The following is a 16,908-nucleotide window of genomic DNA, read 5'->3' as shown; positions in this document are numbered from 1 at the left end:
GGGCGGATCACCAGAGGTCGGGAGTTTGAGACCAGCCTGACCAACATGGAGAAACCCTGTCTCTACTAAAAATACAAAAAAATTAGCCAGGCATGGTAGCCCACGCTTGTGATCCCAGCTACTCGGGAGGCTGAGGCAGGAGAACAGCTTGAACCCAGGAGGTGGAGGTTGCGGTGAGCTGACATCAAGCCATTGCACTCCAGCCTAGGCAACAAAAGCTTAACTCTGTCTCCAAAAAAAAAAAGAAAAAGATGATTGCCTATGTTTTCTTCTTCCATATGCTGAAGAGGTAAAACATGCTAACAGATAAATTATTATTAAGTCATTCTTATATTCTATAAACTTGGACACGCATATTTACCTTGCTAGACTCCCGTTTGTCAACATTTCATTTAAACATTTTAGATTCATGTTCATAAGATGGAACCTATAAATTTTATTTTATTTTTTACCTGGTTTTAGTATAAAGGCTTTATCAGCTTCATAAAATGACTCAGGGTACCCAATATCAACTTTCTCTGTTCTCTGGAACACTGGTAGAACTCACCTGTAAAGTATGTGTCTGATTTCTTTTTCTTTTTCTCTTTCTCTTCTTTTGTGGGGGTTGGGGGAGTGGGGAGACAAGAGTTTTGCTCGTTACCTAGACTGGAGTGCAATGGCACAATCTCGGCTCACTGCGACCTCCGCCTCCTGGATTCAATCGATTCTCCTGCCTTGGCCTCCCAAGTAGCTGGGATTACAGGTGTGCGCCACCATGCCCAGCTAAATTATTATTTAAAAAAAAAAAAATTTCTTTTTTGAGACGGAATTTTGCTCTTGTTGCCCAGGCTGGAGTGCAATGGCACAATCTCGGCTCACTGCAACCTCTGCCTCCTGGGTTCAAGCAATTCTCCTGCCTCAGCCTCCTGAGTAGCTGGGGTTACAGGCACACACCACCACACCTGGCTAATTTTTTGTATTTTTAGTAGAGATGGGGTTTCTCATGTTGGCCAGGCTGGTCTCGAACTCCTGACCTCAGGTGATCCACCTGCCTTGGCCTCCCAAAGTGGTGGGATTACAGGCGTGAGCCACCAAGCCTGACCTGATTTATTTTTCTTTTTGGTTCGAGATAAAAAAATATTATCCTATGCAAATTATAAAAACTACCTTTAAAGGGAGAAGGTATGTAGTTTTTACCTATTTCCTCTTTTTTCCAGGCTGAAATTTGGATGTAATGGCCACCACTACATTGCCACCTTGAAACAAGAGAACAGCTGCAGCCAAGGTAGTAGAGGGTGGACCCCTGATGACTGTGAGGTCCTAGTCTAGGAGTGCTTCCTTTCCAACTCTGCTTACATGAGAGAAATAAAAATGATATTTTATTTAAGCCTTTTACACAGTCTGTTTCTGAAGTTTCCAGTATTTGAAGTTCTTGGGTGTAGATCTAGCTGTTTGTCTCATCTGACCATAGTTAACGGCACATGGTTTCTTCCGATATTTCTGAGGGTGAGCTCAGCATTCAAGGATATTTTATCTGTGGGGATCCTACAGGATCTTGGATGAGGGTGTGATCCACCAAAAAAATTTTACATATGCTTCTGCCAGGTGTCTTGAGGGGTTTACTGGCATGAGACCACTTTTTCTTTTTTTTCTTTTGAGACAGAGTCTGGCTCTGTCCCCCAGGCTGGAGTGCAGTGGCACGATCTCGGATCACTGCAACCTCCGCTCCCAGGTTCATGCCATTCTCCTGCCTCAGCCTCCCAAGTAGCTGGGACTACAGGCACCTGCCACCATACCCCGCTAATATTTTTTTTGTATTTTTAGTAGAGATGCGGTTTCACTGTGTTAGCCAGGATGGTCTCAATCTCCTGACCTCGTGATCCGCCCGCCTCGGCGTCCCAAAGTGCTGGGATTACAGGCATGAGCCACCGTGCCTGGCCGAGACCACTTTTTATATTGTCTTCTTATTCTAGAATTCTCGTATTTTAGAGGGCCCAGAATCCCAACCCTAAACAGATGGGTTTCCCTGTTACTCCCTTCTAGGTTGGAAAATGTTGACAAACTCAATCCAACCTCACCATGAGCTACTGAAGGATCAGCTTACTGCTTTAGTTTTCAGTTTCTCTTAATTCTCTGGAGCTCAGTCCTGCAGTTATGTGTTATTCCAGTGTTCCAGATAACATTCCTAGATGCTATCTGACAAAGGGTTTTTGAAATGATCAAATCAAATGACCAAATGAAAAACAGGCTTTTGTCCTGTTTTATTAAAGTTCTCTTAACTTCAGTAGGCTGCGTTTTCTAAACATACATGTACTCTCAACTGTCTCCAATATTTGCCATCTCAGGTAAATGTTTTTGAGAATTCAAATGTGATGGCAGACAAAAGCAAACAGAAAAAAGATTGTATCCAGCTCTAGCTGCTCATCCTCAAAAGTTACACAAAGACCACTAGCTGTGGTGAGTGGAAAAGGGAACTGTTACTCAAATGAAGGTAAATTTTACAATGTCTCAAATTCAAATTAGTCGAAACACAGGTGTTTTAGATTGTTAACTTTTCCGCTTAAGCATAAAGATGTATGTTGAGGGAAAAAAATGGTCCCAATGTTACAGAGCAGAGTTAAGTGACAGAAAATTAAGAAATAAAGACATTAAAGATAATGAAATAAGGTTTCTTAATGTTAAAGGAGAATGTTACAAATAAGGAAAAGGGAATAAAGTAGCAGAAATTCTGCAGTACTGGACTGAACTTGGAGAATTTCGTAACTTATGAATATACACAGAACTATAGGTGCAAATATGTGCATTATCTACATGATAGATGCAAACACACGCACTCCCTCGCTCTGTTTCTCAGAAGGCCAGAGAGCAACAACACAAAGTAATGAGCACACTTAGCACCAAATCTAGGTTTTAAAGTATCATTCTCCAAATGCTGGGACAATCTGACCTCAAAATGAGTAACAACAGTAGCAGGTTATAAACAATTAAATAAAATAGGAGGCCATTAGTCCACTAAATAAATAAATCGAAAGTTTGATGAAGATGAGATCTGCACATTCACAAAGCAACCTCCCACAAAATGCTTATTAATTACAAAGGGAAAAAGAGACACTGTACAATGGCAAAACCTGGCAGACACCAGGTTCAGCAACTGATCGAAGTGAACATTACCAGCAACCGGACAAATAAGAATTGTATACTGACAGGATCTAGAAAAAAAGAACACACAATTTCTGTGATACATGATCTAAATCTAATAATAAGGAAACACCATAAATGCAAACTGAGGGACACCTGGGCACAGTGGCATACACCAGTAGTCCAGCTACTAGGGAGGCTGAGGTAGGAGGATCACTTGAGCCCGGGAGGATCACTGAGGGGAGAAGATCACTTAATCTAGGCTGCAGTGCACTTAAACTGTACCTACGAACAGCCACCTCACTGTAGCCTGGGCAATATAACAAGACTCCATTGCTATTTAAAACAACAACAACAACAAACATTAATGCAAACTGAGGGACAGAATACAAATTGGCCTATTCTCTTCCAAGGTCATGAAGCCAAGAAGCAACTGACAAACTATTCCAGATTTAAGGAGACTAAACAAACATGACAACTAAATCCATATTGCCAAACAGGAGCCTTTTGTTGTAGGTTTTCATTGGGAACACTGGCAAAATGTGAATGGGGTCTGAGAAAACCACAGTAATAATATTTTCATTGTTAATTTCCTGATTTTGAGGGCTGTATTGTGGTTAGGTAAGAAAATGCCCGCGTTCACAGGAAATATACAAAATATTGGAGTGTGAAAGAGCTTCAGGGAGACAACATACTTTCAAATGATTCAGTTAATAAAGGTCTTCTACTCTACTTGCAAGGAACTATCCCGTTTTAAAACAAAACAAAATGCACACAGTATTCTAACTACCGCACTCACTCTTTTTTTTCTTTTTTTTTTTTTGAGACGGAGTCTCGCTCTGTTGCCCAGGCTGGAGTGCCGTGGCGCAATCTCCGCTGCCTCCCGGGTTCACGCCATTCTCCTGCCTCAGCCTCCCAAGTAGCTGGTACTACAGGCACCCGCCACCACACCCGGCTAATTTTTTTTTGTATTTTTAGTAGAGACGAGGTTTCACCATGTTCGCCAGGATGGTCTTGATCTCCTGACCTCGTGATCCACCCGCCTCGGCCTCCCAAAGTGCTGGGATTACAGGCGTGAGCCACCGCGCCCGGCCTGCACTAACTCTTAACTCTTGCTATTATTAACATTATTGCGGTTATCAGTCTAGGAGACACAGTATAGTCCCTGCAAACGCCTGCAGTTTATGACTGCTCCTGAACATAATCATAATAACATATAAACCTCAATACTGCTGCAAAACTACACCCTAGGAAGAGGAAGAGGAGAAGGGAGAAAAGGATGAGAAGAGGTGAGAGAAAAGCAGATAGGCTGCAGAAGACTGTAGGTGATCATGAACATTTTCCCCAGATAAGATCGGAGATCAGATCTGAGCCCTCAACTTGTTTTCCTATTTACCGGCAAGAGAGGACTAGTATGCAAAACACAAAAGAACCAAGAATATAATTCGGTGTTTCTGCAGTACAGACCAAGCCTCTGATGAAATCGCTGACACTTTTATGAGACATTATTAGACAGTGAGAGAAAGCACCCATACAAAATGCTCCATTTTAAATAATATGCCTTCTTTACTGTCCTTAAATGCACTTCGGAGCCTAAAGAACGTTTCTTTTGGCAAGGGGAAATAAAAGAACAGCTGCCTGGGAAAATTCATGCTTAATTATCAGGAAGATAAAGCCATTTCTTCTCCAATGGCCATTATCATATCTTTTGTTCTTACTGGGACTCCATTCACCACTACTTCCTTTCCCTCCTAACTCACAGACAGGAAGGAAAGGAGATCTTTTCCCAGGAAGAAGGGTAGACAGCCAGAAGGGGTCCAGAGTATAGCGTTAAAAAAAAAAGAGAAGGCGCTGGCCCATGGTTGAACTGCTGGAAGTAGAGAGATGGGAAGATGGGGTAAAAAAAAAACCACCAAAAATCTAGCAAAACTTAATTGCTATAGGGGATAGATTCGTTTGCTATAAAAAGTCCCAATCCATTTCTCAATAAAACAGCAAATCACCCAGATGGCTAACGGTATGACAGAATCATGACATCTTGAAAAGTAGTTTATGTTTTGCTTTTGGATTTAATGCTTTACAGGATTAAAACAAAACAAAATTTAGCTGGGCACGGTGGCTCATGCCTGTAATCTCAGTACTTTGGGAGGCTGAGGCAGGCAGATCATGATGTCAAGAGATCGAGACCATCCTGGCCAACATGGTGAAACTCTCTCTCTACTAAAAATACAAAAATTAGCTGGGTGTGGTGATGTATGCCTGTAGTCTCTGCCAAGTGATAGAGCGAGACTCCATCTGAAAAAAAAAACAAAAAAAAAAAAACAAAAACAAAAACAAACAACAACAACAAAAAAAAAAAACAAAAAAAACAAGGCCGGGCGCAGTGGCTCACGCCTATAATCCCAGCACTTTGGGAGGCCGAGGCAGGCAGATCACAAGGTCAGGAGATCAAGACCACCCTGGCTAACACGATGAAACCCCATCTCTACTTAAAAAAAAAAAAAAAATACAAAACATTAGCTGGGCGTGGTGGCGGGCGCCTGTAGTCCCAGCTACTCGGGAGGCTGAGGCAGGAGAATGGCGTGAACCCAGGAGGCAGTGAGCTGAGATCGTGCCACTGCACTCTAACCTGGGCGACAGAGCGAGACTCCGTCTCAAAAAAAAAAAAAATTGATATTTTTCAACCTTGTCTCTGAAAGAAAATTTATAATTACTTCTGCAATTCCCAAGAAGAAATGAAAAATCTGACAGTTTACAGAAGTTTCCTGCAGGGTAGCTTTCATCATCTCCATCTTACTGATGCAGAAAGAGTCCAGAAAGTGCATGTTTTACCCATGGACACGAGGATGAAGTAGCAGCACAAGACTAGAACCCAGGCCACCCAGATCCAAGAGGAGAGATATTACCAGATGGCTGGAAGGATCAAGCAGATTAAATGCCTAGAAGGTGTTAGACAAATGAAAAAAGCAACTAAGGACAGTAAAGAGAGGCATATAACCACATCCCTATGCTCATCTCTTTTTGCAAGCTAAGACCAATCTATTTTATATTTTAGTTTAACCACCAACACTGGTGTTTTAGCCAAATGCACCTAAGGCCTAACTGGCTTTATTTATGAAGACCTCTGAGCTGAAATTTATTGACTTTATTAAGTTTCTTGGCAGACTCTGGATCAGACCCTTCAAACAAACTGAGAACACAATGACATTATTTTGCAGAGTATGCTCACCACTGAAGTAAATCTGGGATGAATCTTGTTCACATGTGCAAAGCTGAACGCTCCCTGAGTGTAGAAATGTCAAAAACAAACTCCAAAAGCAAAGCCCAATTACCTCAGGGTTCAAAGTCAGGCCAACTTAGATTTAAGGCTCTCTCATTTTTCACAGTCCTTTAGTAGTCTGTATTCTACTTGGGCAAAAAAATATGCCCCCCAAATTTTTGCTCAATTAAGTTTTGTTCCCGCTGGGTGCAGCGGCTCACACCTGTAATCCCAACACTTTGGGAAGCAGAGGAGGGAGGATCGCTGAAACCCAGGATTTAGAGACCCGCCTGGGCAACATAGTGAGACCCCAACTAGACAAAAAATTTTAAAAATGAGCCAGGGATGATGGCATGCACCTGCAGTCCCAGCTACTTGGGAGGATGAGGCAGGAGGATCACCTGAGCCAGGTAAGTTGAGGCTGTGGTGAACCCTGATCATGCCACTACACTCCAGCTGAGGTAACAGAGTGTGACCGTCTCAAAACAAAACCAACAAAAAAATCAGTTTTATTACTTAAATTTCATGGCTAGCAGTAATATAGTCATAATCCCTTATCTAAAATCCTTAGGATGAGAGGTTTACCAGAATTCAGAATTTTTATTTTAGCACTACAGCAAATATATCACAGCATGTAACACCCCAGCAGTGTTCAAGCAATAATCCATATTCCATCATATTAGTATTTTTAGAGTAAAACTTATACAAACTCACACAAAGTGAACTGAATTAAAAATATAAATAGCCTCCTATCAGTTCAGGTTAGGTTCAGCCATCAAATGCATTTTGGCAACAACCTTGGCATAAAATTTGTTAGATTTTCAGAACTTTCATATTTCAGAATTTAAGATAAAAGAGTATAGATCTATATTACTATAGATGCTTTATCAATATTAATAAGTATTCTAGATTAAAAAGAATGAAATATAAGTTTACACCTGATAATAACAAAGTAATTCCATGACAATTTTTTTTTTCTTTTTTTTTTTGAGACAGAGTCTTGCTCTGTCGCCCAGGCTGGAGTACAGTGGCCGGATCTCAGCTCACTGCAAGCTCCACCTCCCGGGTTTACGCCATTCTCCTGCCTCAGCCTCTCGAGTAGCTGGGACTACAGGCGCCCGCCACCTCGCCCGGCTAGTTTTTTTTTGTATTTTTTAATAGAGACGGGGTTTCACCGTGTTAGCCAGGATGGTCTCGATCTCCTGACCTGGTGATCCACCCGTCTCGGCCTCCCAAAGTGCTGGGATTACAGGCTTGAGCCACCGTGCCCGGCCTAATTCCATGACAATTACCAAGAAATCCATTCTCCCCAAATGTTAAAGGGAACAAACTCTAGAGTACAGAACAGCCAGTCTGTTTTCCACTATCACACATTATTAGTTCAATAAGCAGTAATCCACCAGGAACAACAACAACAACAAAAAACAGATCCCTGACAAGACACAACATTCAGAAATATAATGACCAGGTTAGAGAAAAAAATAAAATGAAGCTGTACACTGAAATTTAAAAAGGATCTATGCAAATAAATGTGAAAAAAATTCCAAACTTTCAGTGTTGATCAATATGCTAATAAAGTATGGAAAATTACATAAATCAACGTATAACTACTATTGGAAAATTAGCTCTGAGAAATAAACAATTCCATCTTAAGGTTCGCTTTCAACTGCTCACTTAAAGTTCCTGCATTACTTAAGGGGAGGACAACCGTCATGAAAGCCTGCAGTCATGGAATCACCATTCCTTAAATTTTCAGTGGACTTTCTTATATGCAGTATTTCACAGGACCATTACACAATCAGAAAAACTTTGGCATTTCCTTTCCACATTAACTTACATATTTACCTAAATAACTCAGGGCACTATGAGTCAGCATACAGTACACTATGTAGCCATGACTACTTACTAGTCCTACTCATTAAAACTGGGGGAAAACTATATAGGAAATCGGCTTATCACACAGCCTCCACCCTCACAAACTTGAAACAAAGACAGAAACAGAGGTAAATTCTGCAAGGGTATGCACCCTGGGAATTCTAAGAATTGGGCTGTGCATAGCCAGTTTTTCTATACTCTGTTAAATCAGAGGCATTTTTGGATCATTTGAGCCGCTGTGGGAACTATACCCCTAACTTCAAACTTCAGGGATATAAGGAAATGTTCAGGATAACACCAGCAAGCCAAGGCAGTAGGCTCCATTGGCTCCACTGCTGCAAATGTCTATGACGGCCTCTACACTTCAACTGTGAGAAGTTTGAGATTTGCTTCAAAGTTTATTTATAAATGGGCACTTACGTATTTGTTCAATTCAACTCATCCAACACTACTCAAGCACATAAAACACACAAAGCAGAAGATGGACATAGGGAACCAAGTGTAGACGAAAATCAGTGGTGACTAGAAAGGTCACTAAGACAAGTGATTCAGGATGCAGATCCTGTAAGTGTGCTGCTATCATCATGTCTCTCTGTTCCTTATTGCATCCGTGATTTTAAAACAAACCCGATGGGATGTATTGCCCTGAAAGACGGCCAGCAATACACAATGAAAAATAAGAGAAGAAGTTGTGTGAGTGCCTGGCTTACAAAGGTAAGTTACACATTACTTTAATAAGCATTCAACAAAACATGTGTAACTTACATTTGTAAAAAATAATTTTGGTTAGTTGTTACAAACCTGAGAGCTTAAAAGACAAAAGCTACTTCAGTTAATTAATATCACTTGTGCAATTGGGAAACTATCAAGTGATTAAATAAACACAGTATCACTAAAATAACATCCAATTCCTTTGTATCTAGAGAGAAATCCAAGCTCAAGCATTTTACAATTTACCTGGGCAACAGAAAGACATGAGAAGGAAGCTAATAAATGTGTATGTAAAATAAACATTTCAAAATATAAGAGGCGTATGAAATATTACCACTGACCAGCTTCTTTATCATTGGAACATGGCATACTTTTGAAAAACACAAAACAAAACTCAAGCATCATAGTTTTTTCTTCCCGAGATGGAGGTCTTGCTCTGTTGCCCAGGCTGAAGTGCAGTGGCACAACCTTGGCTTACTGCAACCTCCAGGGTTCAAGCAATTCTCCTGCCTTAGCCTCCGGAGGAGCTGGGATTACAGGTGTGTGCCACCACCCCCAGCTAATTTTTGTATTTTTAGTAGAAATGGGGTTTCACCACGTTGGCCAGGCTGGTCTCGAACTCCTGACTTCATGATCCGCCCACCTCCACCTCCAAAGTGCTGGGATTACAGGCGTGAGCCACCCACACCTGGCCAAGCATCATAGTTTTCTAAAGGAGAAAAGGTACTCTTCAATGAGCATTATGTTACTATCCATACATCAAGCACCATTTAGAATCTAGCTTCTGATGCTATCTAGCAGCAGTCTGATGCTGTCTAGAATCTAGCATCTAATATTGAGAGGAAGAGAGGGAGGGAGGGAGACAGATACACTAACACGAGCCCCAAAAGAGCTGTGGGCAGCTTCATAAAACCACAAGAAAACATACGTTCCCTTTTACCCGCTAGGATGACTACCCAACAACATTCTAAGTTTTACATATGGTTTCTGAGAGTCCTCTAGAAAAATGTTCTCAATAAAATGATACCCATTTTGCCTTTATGCTTAATGTAGTTCTTTTGCTAACTTCTTTGAGCCAAGTATCTTTTACTTATTTATTTACTTATTTTATTTATTTTTTTAAGACAGGGTCTCCCTCTGTCGCCCAAGCTGGAGTGCAGTGGTGCCAACACAGCTCACTACAGCCTTGACTTCCCAGGCTCAAGCAATCCTCCTGCCTCAGCTGCCTAAGTAGCTGGGACCACAGGTGCAGCCCACCACATCCAGTTAATTTTTACTTTATATTTTGTTGAGAGGAGAGGTCATGCCATACTGCCTAGCTAGGCTTGGTCTCAAACTCCTGGGCTTAAGCGCTCAAGCAATCCTCCTACTGTGGCCTCCTAAGGTTCTAGGATTACAGGCATGAGCCGCTGCGCCTGGCCATGGATGTTTTATTTCTTTCTAAACCTTCACATGTATAAACATGCCTTGGGTGTCCAGAGCATATATTACTTGATCACCTGCTAACATCCTGTTTTTAAAATCCTTAGTAAAATATGCAGTCACATGATCAATACAGGGCAAGTATGAATATATACACTCATAAAAATTCTTCATGTGCTACATTAAAGTAGCATCTATGACAGACACAAAAGTTGTTGAATTACTTGACCCTACTGCTTCTCATTTAAAAAAAAATAATAATTCAAACTGTTACATAGATCTTACCAAGATGTTTTGAGAATCAGATGTGTCTGACTTATACCAGCAGTCTTACTAAAGATATTTCAGTGAGCGCTCCTGGAGTTTTATTACCAAGAGTGAACAAAACAAATGAGTAACCAACAAACTTTCCAAAATTACCTAGTCTTTTTCAATATGGTATTATGGAAGGCTTGACAGAATGTGAACGAGGGAAATAATCTACCAATTCTTAATAGTTAATCCAAAATACAGATCAACTAAAAGTGTATCTTTATCCCATCTTCTTTCAACCCAAATTTTCTCATTTTTCTTTTTCCAAATAAAACTAAAGAGTAAGCAAAAAGCCACTTTAGATGTCGAAGACATTAATTACAACTCCTTCCAAAGAAGTTTACTGAAGGACTCTGGAGTCATTTTTTTTTAAAGTATGTTACTAGTGTATGTATGTCCAGATGCATAAACTAGACACACACACACACACACACACACACACACAAATGAGAAAAGGAAAAGAGTTCTCAATGAATGGACACAAGTGACTCACTTACCTTGTCTCAGGGTTATATCCTAATATGTAGAAAAATGAATCCACTCGGGCTTTGAACTCTCTAGCAGCAAATATGTCAGAAAAATGGGAGATGTTACACTTCCCTCTGGGAAAAAGAGAAAAAAAATAATTAGTAATACCCTCCACTGCTTTTGCTAACCAAACCTGGAGGGTAAGGGTAGAGGAAGCACTGAGCTAGGTCCATGTGCATGGAGAACCGGCTACAAACACCACACTTCATTTTACCTATTCAGCTGTTTCATGACTGCTTCACTGTACACCTGTGTAATCTGACAGCTTTATATCACCATTTTACTAATAAAGTAAAATTAATTGAAACAACAAAGATAAACTAGAGACAGGACTATGAGAAAGAATATTAAAGTAGAAACGGAGAAAAATTAAAACCATTGTGAAAGTAAGAAAAATTCAGCCTAAAGCCTTTCTAAATCATTAAAAAAAAAAAAAAAAAAAATGAGCCTTTTTCCCTACCATGTTATTATGATAGGCAGAAAGCATATGTTTAAAGCTAAAATGTGTAATATTTGACATGTCTTTGGAATACAGCTTCTGGCCAATAAGTATTTTTCTTCTCCTATAATGTGCAACAAATAAAGTTAGTTGGAAATTAAAACCTAGAGAAATTTTAACTTTTTTATATAAACATGGGCCCCAATATACAAGAAGTTCTCAAATTCTGGGGTAACTTTAAATGGCTATAAGTTAGAAATCACTTTCCCATAGAAATACTAAAATAAAGCAGAGTAGAGTTTTCAGGTTCATCCACCACTTAAACCAACCTGCAGCTGAAAACTCTACAATACTCACTACAGAACGGCTTAAGCAATGTTTCCAGGTACCAAGTACCAAAGTAAATGCCAGAAGCATTACATCACGTGGTGAGGCCTAACTTCCAAATACAAACACACACACACGCGCACACACACACTCACTCCAGGATTCCCAAAGAGGCAGGGGAGGCTTAAGAACTCTAACTCCCTGGCCGGGCGCGGTGGCTCAAGCCTGTAATCCCAGCACTTTGGGAGGCCGAGACGGGCGGATCACGAGGTCAGGAGATCGAGACCATCCTGGCTAACGTGGTGAAACCCCGTCTCTACTAAAAAATACAAAAAACTAGCCGGGCGAGGTGGTGGGCGCCTGTAGTCCCAGCTACTCGGGAGGCTGAGGCAGGAGAATGGCGTAAACCCGGGAGGCGGAGCTTGCAGTGAGCGAGATCGGCCACTGCACTCCAGCCTGGGCGACAGAGCGAGACTCCGTCTCAAAAAAAAAAAAAAAAAAGAACTCTAACTCCCTCAGCGGTCACTTTAATGTTAAGTGGAAGCCAAAGGCTACAGTGAGGTTAGAGGGAATTGGAGGACCAGAAGTTTCCCATTTCGTATGGAAAGCCGTGCAGCATACTTCCAGGATGTGGCCTTCCACTGCTTGAGCGGGCTATCTGTTGTGGTAAGAACTCCATGAGTATGCACAGTAACAACATACACACCAGCTAATGGCCACAGTGTTAGGAAGAGAAGCTGGCTGAGGGGTTATCAGCATGGGTTCATTCATTCACTTCCTATCAAGAAATTAAAAAGCAAGATTCTTCTTTCCCTCAAGTGCTTAAGTACCCTATAACCAAAGTAGGGTCAGCCAGGCACAGTGGTTTCGTATCTGTAATCCCAGCACTTTGGGAGGTTAGGGCAGGAGGATTATTTGAGGCCAGAATTCGAGACAAACTTGGGCAACATTAGTGAGATCCCAACTCACCACACCTGGTTAATTTTAAAATTTGCTGTAGATGGTAGTCTCACTAGGTTGCCCAGGCTGGTCTCAAACTCCTGGCTTCAAGTGACCCTCCTACCCTGGCCTCCCAAAGCACTGGGATTATAGGTGTGAACAACTGCACCCAGCCCCCATCTCCATTTTTTAAATTAAATAACAATGCTGCTGATATCAAGTCCCTTTGGGAACTACAGATTAGAAAGTATCTATAGTTCTATAGAATAGAAAGTATTCTAGGGTTACTGAGCACTTGAAACAACACTGATATAACTGAGAACTGAATTCAAAATTTTATTTGATCTTAACAAATGTAAATCTAAATAGCTGCATATGGCTACTAGCTACCATAGTGAACAACACAGATTTACAAGACATTTCCATCACAGCAGAAAGTTCTATTCGAAGTGCTATAATATTCATACCTACTATTTGTAGATAGTAAGATCCAAATCAAGGAAAAACAGTCTCAGACTAAGAATCAACTTCCCAGGCCCAGAACTGCCTCTTCTAGTATTTAACTAGAACTAAAACAAGCTTCTGGGAAAGAAAAGGCAGGTACGATCTTTTTTACAAACGAACAACTGGCTCACTTTGAAACTAACTACCCATCCATACAAGGCGATTTAATCCCTGAAAGCCAGAAGAAATAGGTTCCTTTATCAGTAAAATAGAGGTAACACCTACTGCACTTACAAAGACAAAGCCTACAAAACTCTACTACACAAATGCTATGTAAAGTTAAGTTATTCCTATTATTGTCCATTACTAAAGAAAACTGATTCTTCTTTTATTATTCTTTGTTATTTCACCCTTAAACTGGAGTAATTAATGATGTATCAATTAAAGGTAAAGAAAACTCACAACTCTAAACACAAACACTGGAAATCAGGTATGTTTAGCAGGGTTTATCAATCTCAGCACTAACGACAGTTTGTACTAAATAATTATTTATTGTCAGAGGCTGTTCTGTACATTGTAGGATATTTAAGAGCATCCTTGGCCTCTACCTAGTAGCACCCATACACATTTCTTCCTGACAATAAAAAATGTCTCAAGACTTGCCAAATGTCTCCTGTGGAGGGCAAAACTACTAGCTTACGGAAAGCCAAAAGCAATAGGAATAGAAGCATTTCATCTGATAAATGACTATGAAGTTGTTGTAAATGGGATTTTTCTCTACCATCAAGCTCTTTCTCTATTTGATTCTGTTCATGTATATGAAAGGTATTGATATTTAAACATTTTTACTTTTTTATCCTTTCGTATGCCTCTAATTGCACTGTACCTCTAATACAATGTGGAAAGAGTGAACATCCTTGGCTAGTCCCTGATGTCAGTGGAAATGTCTCCCAGGTGTTCTTATTAAATATGACACCAGTTTTAAAAACAATCAAACTATAATCATAGTATTGGAAAAATTGACTATTTTCCTCCTTTAGATTTAATAGTTTGATATATGCTATCAAAAGAGTGAAAAACTGAACCAACCTTGCATTCCTTGAATAAATCCCAGCTGGTCACAAAGTATTTTGTAAATAAGGTATTAAATTTTTAAAAAACAAAAAGAATTTGATTAATTACATCTAAGTTTTCTTCCTCATAAATTTGTTTTTATCTTTATTATTTCCTTCTTTGTACATTTTTATTGTTGCTGTTATTCATGAAAGGTTTATTCATAACAGCCTAGAAACAACCCAAATGTCCAGCAACAGGTAAATAAATTGTATATATGTACAATAAAATACTAAACAAATACAAAGATCTCACAATAAAATACTACACAAATACAAAGATCTAGTGATACATAAAATACCATGGACAATTCTTAAAAATAAAATGTTGAGTATTAAGAAGCCAGACACAAAAACAGTTTACACTGCATGATTTCGTAGCTTTAGAAGAGGAAAAAATAACTTATAGTGAGAGAAACCTGAAGAGCTGGTGATTCTGGGTGGGAGGTTTTGAGACGGAAGGATATTGAGGGAACTTCCTGAGATGAGGGGAATATGCCAAGTCTTGTTTAGGGTCAAACAAATTTATGAAAATGTACACTTAAAATCCACATTGTACTGTATATTAAAAAACTACTGGAGGAAAGTAAAACAATGAGAACCATTACCATATAGCTGTAGCTGTTTAAAGTTGGTAATCTTGCCAGTTAGCCGGCCCTCAAACACTGAGTATTGAGCAGAGCTGAAGAAAGGGTTTCCATAACCAGGTAAGGCCACCAGGATTGGCTCTGATTGGGTAGCATCCATTTGAAATATTTTACAAATCACCTCGTGAACAGTGTTTACCTTTTAAAATGTGTGCAGAAGTATGGGTATGATTTTAAGTATTCAGTACTTTTTATCAGAGCCCTTTTCTCATCATGATCTCTGTCAAAAGTAGGACATTATTTGACACTGTTTACAGAATAGATGAGGAGAGACTGTTAAGAGAAAACTGCCACCACATCCACCTTGCTGAAATACCCAGTTTCAGAGCCTTCGAAAGTCCTGTATACCCTGTATCTAAAGCAATGCTTCATTGTTAACAGAAATATGACTAAGACAGGGAAGCCCCATGTGTTAGCACCCTTTCATTCAACAGTAAAAAAGGCGTCCTGGAAATGATTCATTTCAGTAATCCTTCAGTGGGGCCCCAGGGAGTTTTACACCTGGGGCATCATCTGAAGGGTCTTCTGGCTACCAAGAGGAGGTGGCTATATGAAAAGGATGAAGAAGAGACAAGAGAGTCCCTCTTATGTAAGAAGACAATACAAATGAAAACTGTGGCCTAGAAATTCATTCCCTTAAAACTACCAATAACTGGGAGGGTCTTCTTGTATCCCCAGGCATGAGCAAACCCCAAAGAAACTCATGACGAAGTGCACCAGCATACACAGAATGTTTACAGCAGCAAATCTGTTGAAAGCTATTATTATTAAGATGGAGTCTTAATAAAAAATTATTAAAAATAAAATAAATTATTAACAATAATTTTTTTTTTTTTTTGGAGACAGAGTCTTGCTCTGTCACCCAGAATGGAGCACAGTGGCACGATCTCGGCTCACTGCAACCTCCGCCTCCCAGGTTCAAGTGATTCTCCTGCTTCAGCCTCCCGAAGAGCTGGGATTACAGACACATGTCACCACGCCCAGCTAACTTTTTGTATTTTTAGTAGAGACGGGATTTTACTCCTCATGACCTGCCTCAACCTTCCAAAGAGGTGGGATTACAGGATTACAGGTGCAAGCCACCACTCCTGGCCGCCTGTTTTTTTTTTTTGTTTTTGTTTTTGTTTTTTTTTGAGATAGGGTCTCCCTCTGTCGCTTGGGCTGAAGCGCAGTGGTTTGATCTCAGTTCACTGAAGACTCAACTGCCCAGGCTCAGGTGATTCTTCCAGCTCAGCCTTCCTGGTAGCTGGGACTACAGGTGTGTGCCACCACACCCAACAATTTTTTGTAGAGACAGGGTTTCACCATATTGCCCAGGCTGGTCTCAAACTCCTGGGCTCAAGCAATCTGTCCAGCTTGGCCTCTCAAAATGTTGGGATTACAGGTGTGGGCCACCATGCCTGGCCAAAAAAAAAGATAAAAAATTATATATATATATAATTTTTATATAAAATTTTAGTTTGTATTTCCCCTTTTGCCCAGGAGTTGCTTAACAGGAAGTTTTAAATTTCCAGGTGAAAGGACCTTCTGTTGTTTGTTTTTCTTAGTAAACTACAGTTTTATTGCATGTTAATCAAATGTTTTTTTTTCTGTGATCTAATATATGACCAATTTTTGAGAAGGTGGCAAGATACATAATTCAATGTGTATTCTTTATTATTACAGGACAGAGTTCAAAATATGTCTGTAGGCCAGGTGTGGTGGCTTACACCTGTAATCCCAGCACTTTGGGAGGCTGAGGTGGGTCGATCACAAGAGGTCAGGAGTTTGAGACCA

The 16,908-nt window shown here is 40.2% G+C and overlaps 1 protein-coding gene across 4 annotated transcripts in view; it reads right to left on the bottom strand.

Annotated features, from left to right (window-relative positions):
• RERE (arginine-glutamic acid dipeptide repeats) overlaps nt 1-16,908 on the bottom strand; it is a 463,614-nt gene that overhangs the window by 173,384 nt on the left and 273,322 nt on the right. For all 4 annotated transcript variants that reach the window (XM_007980666.3, XM_007980665.3, XM_037985385.2 and 1 more), the window contains one exon: nt 11,194-11,298. In XM_007980666.3, the coding sequence (XP_007978857.3) occupies nt 11,194-11,298 (105 nt within the window). The remainder of the gene's footprint in view (nt 1-11,193; nt 11,299-16,908) is intronic.

The sequence above is a fragment of the Chlorocebus sabaeus genome, chromosome 20 (assembly GCF_047675955.1).
Source record: "Chlorocebus sabaeus isolate Y175 chromosome 20, mChlSab1.0.hap1, whole genome shotgun sequence".
Classification (NCBI taxonomy): Eukaryota; Metazoa; Chordata; class Mammalia; order Primates; family Cercopithecidae; genus Chlorocebus; species Chlorocebus sabaeus.
This window is presented reverse-complemented; position numbering and strand designations above follow the sequence as displayed.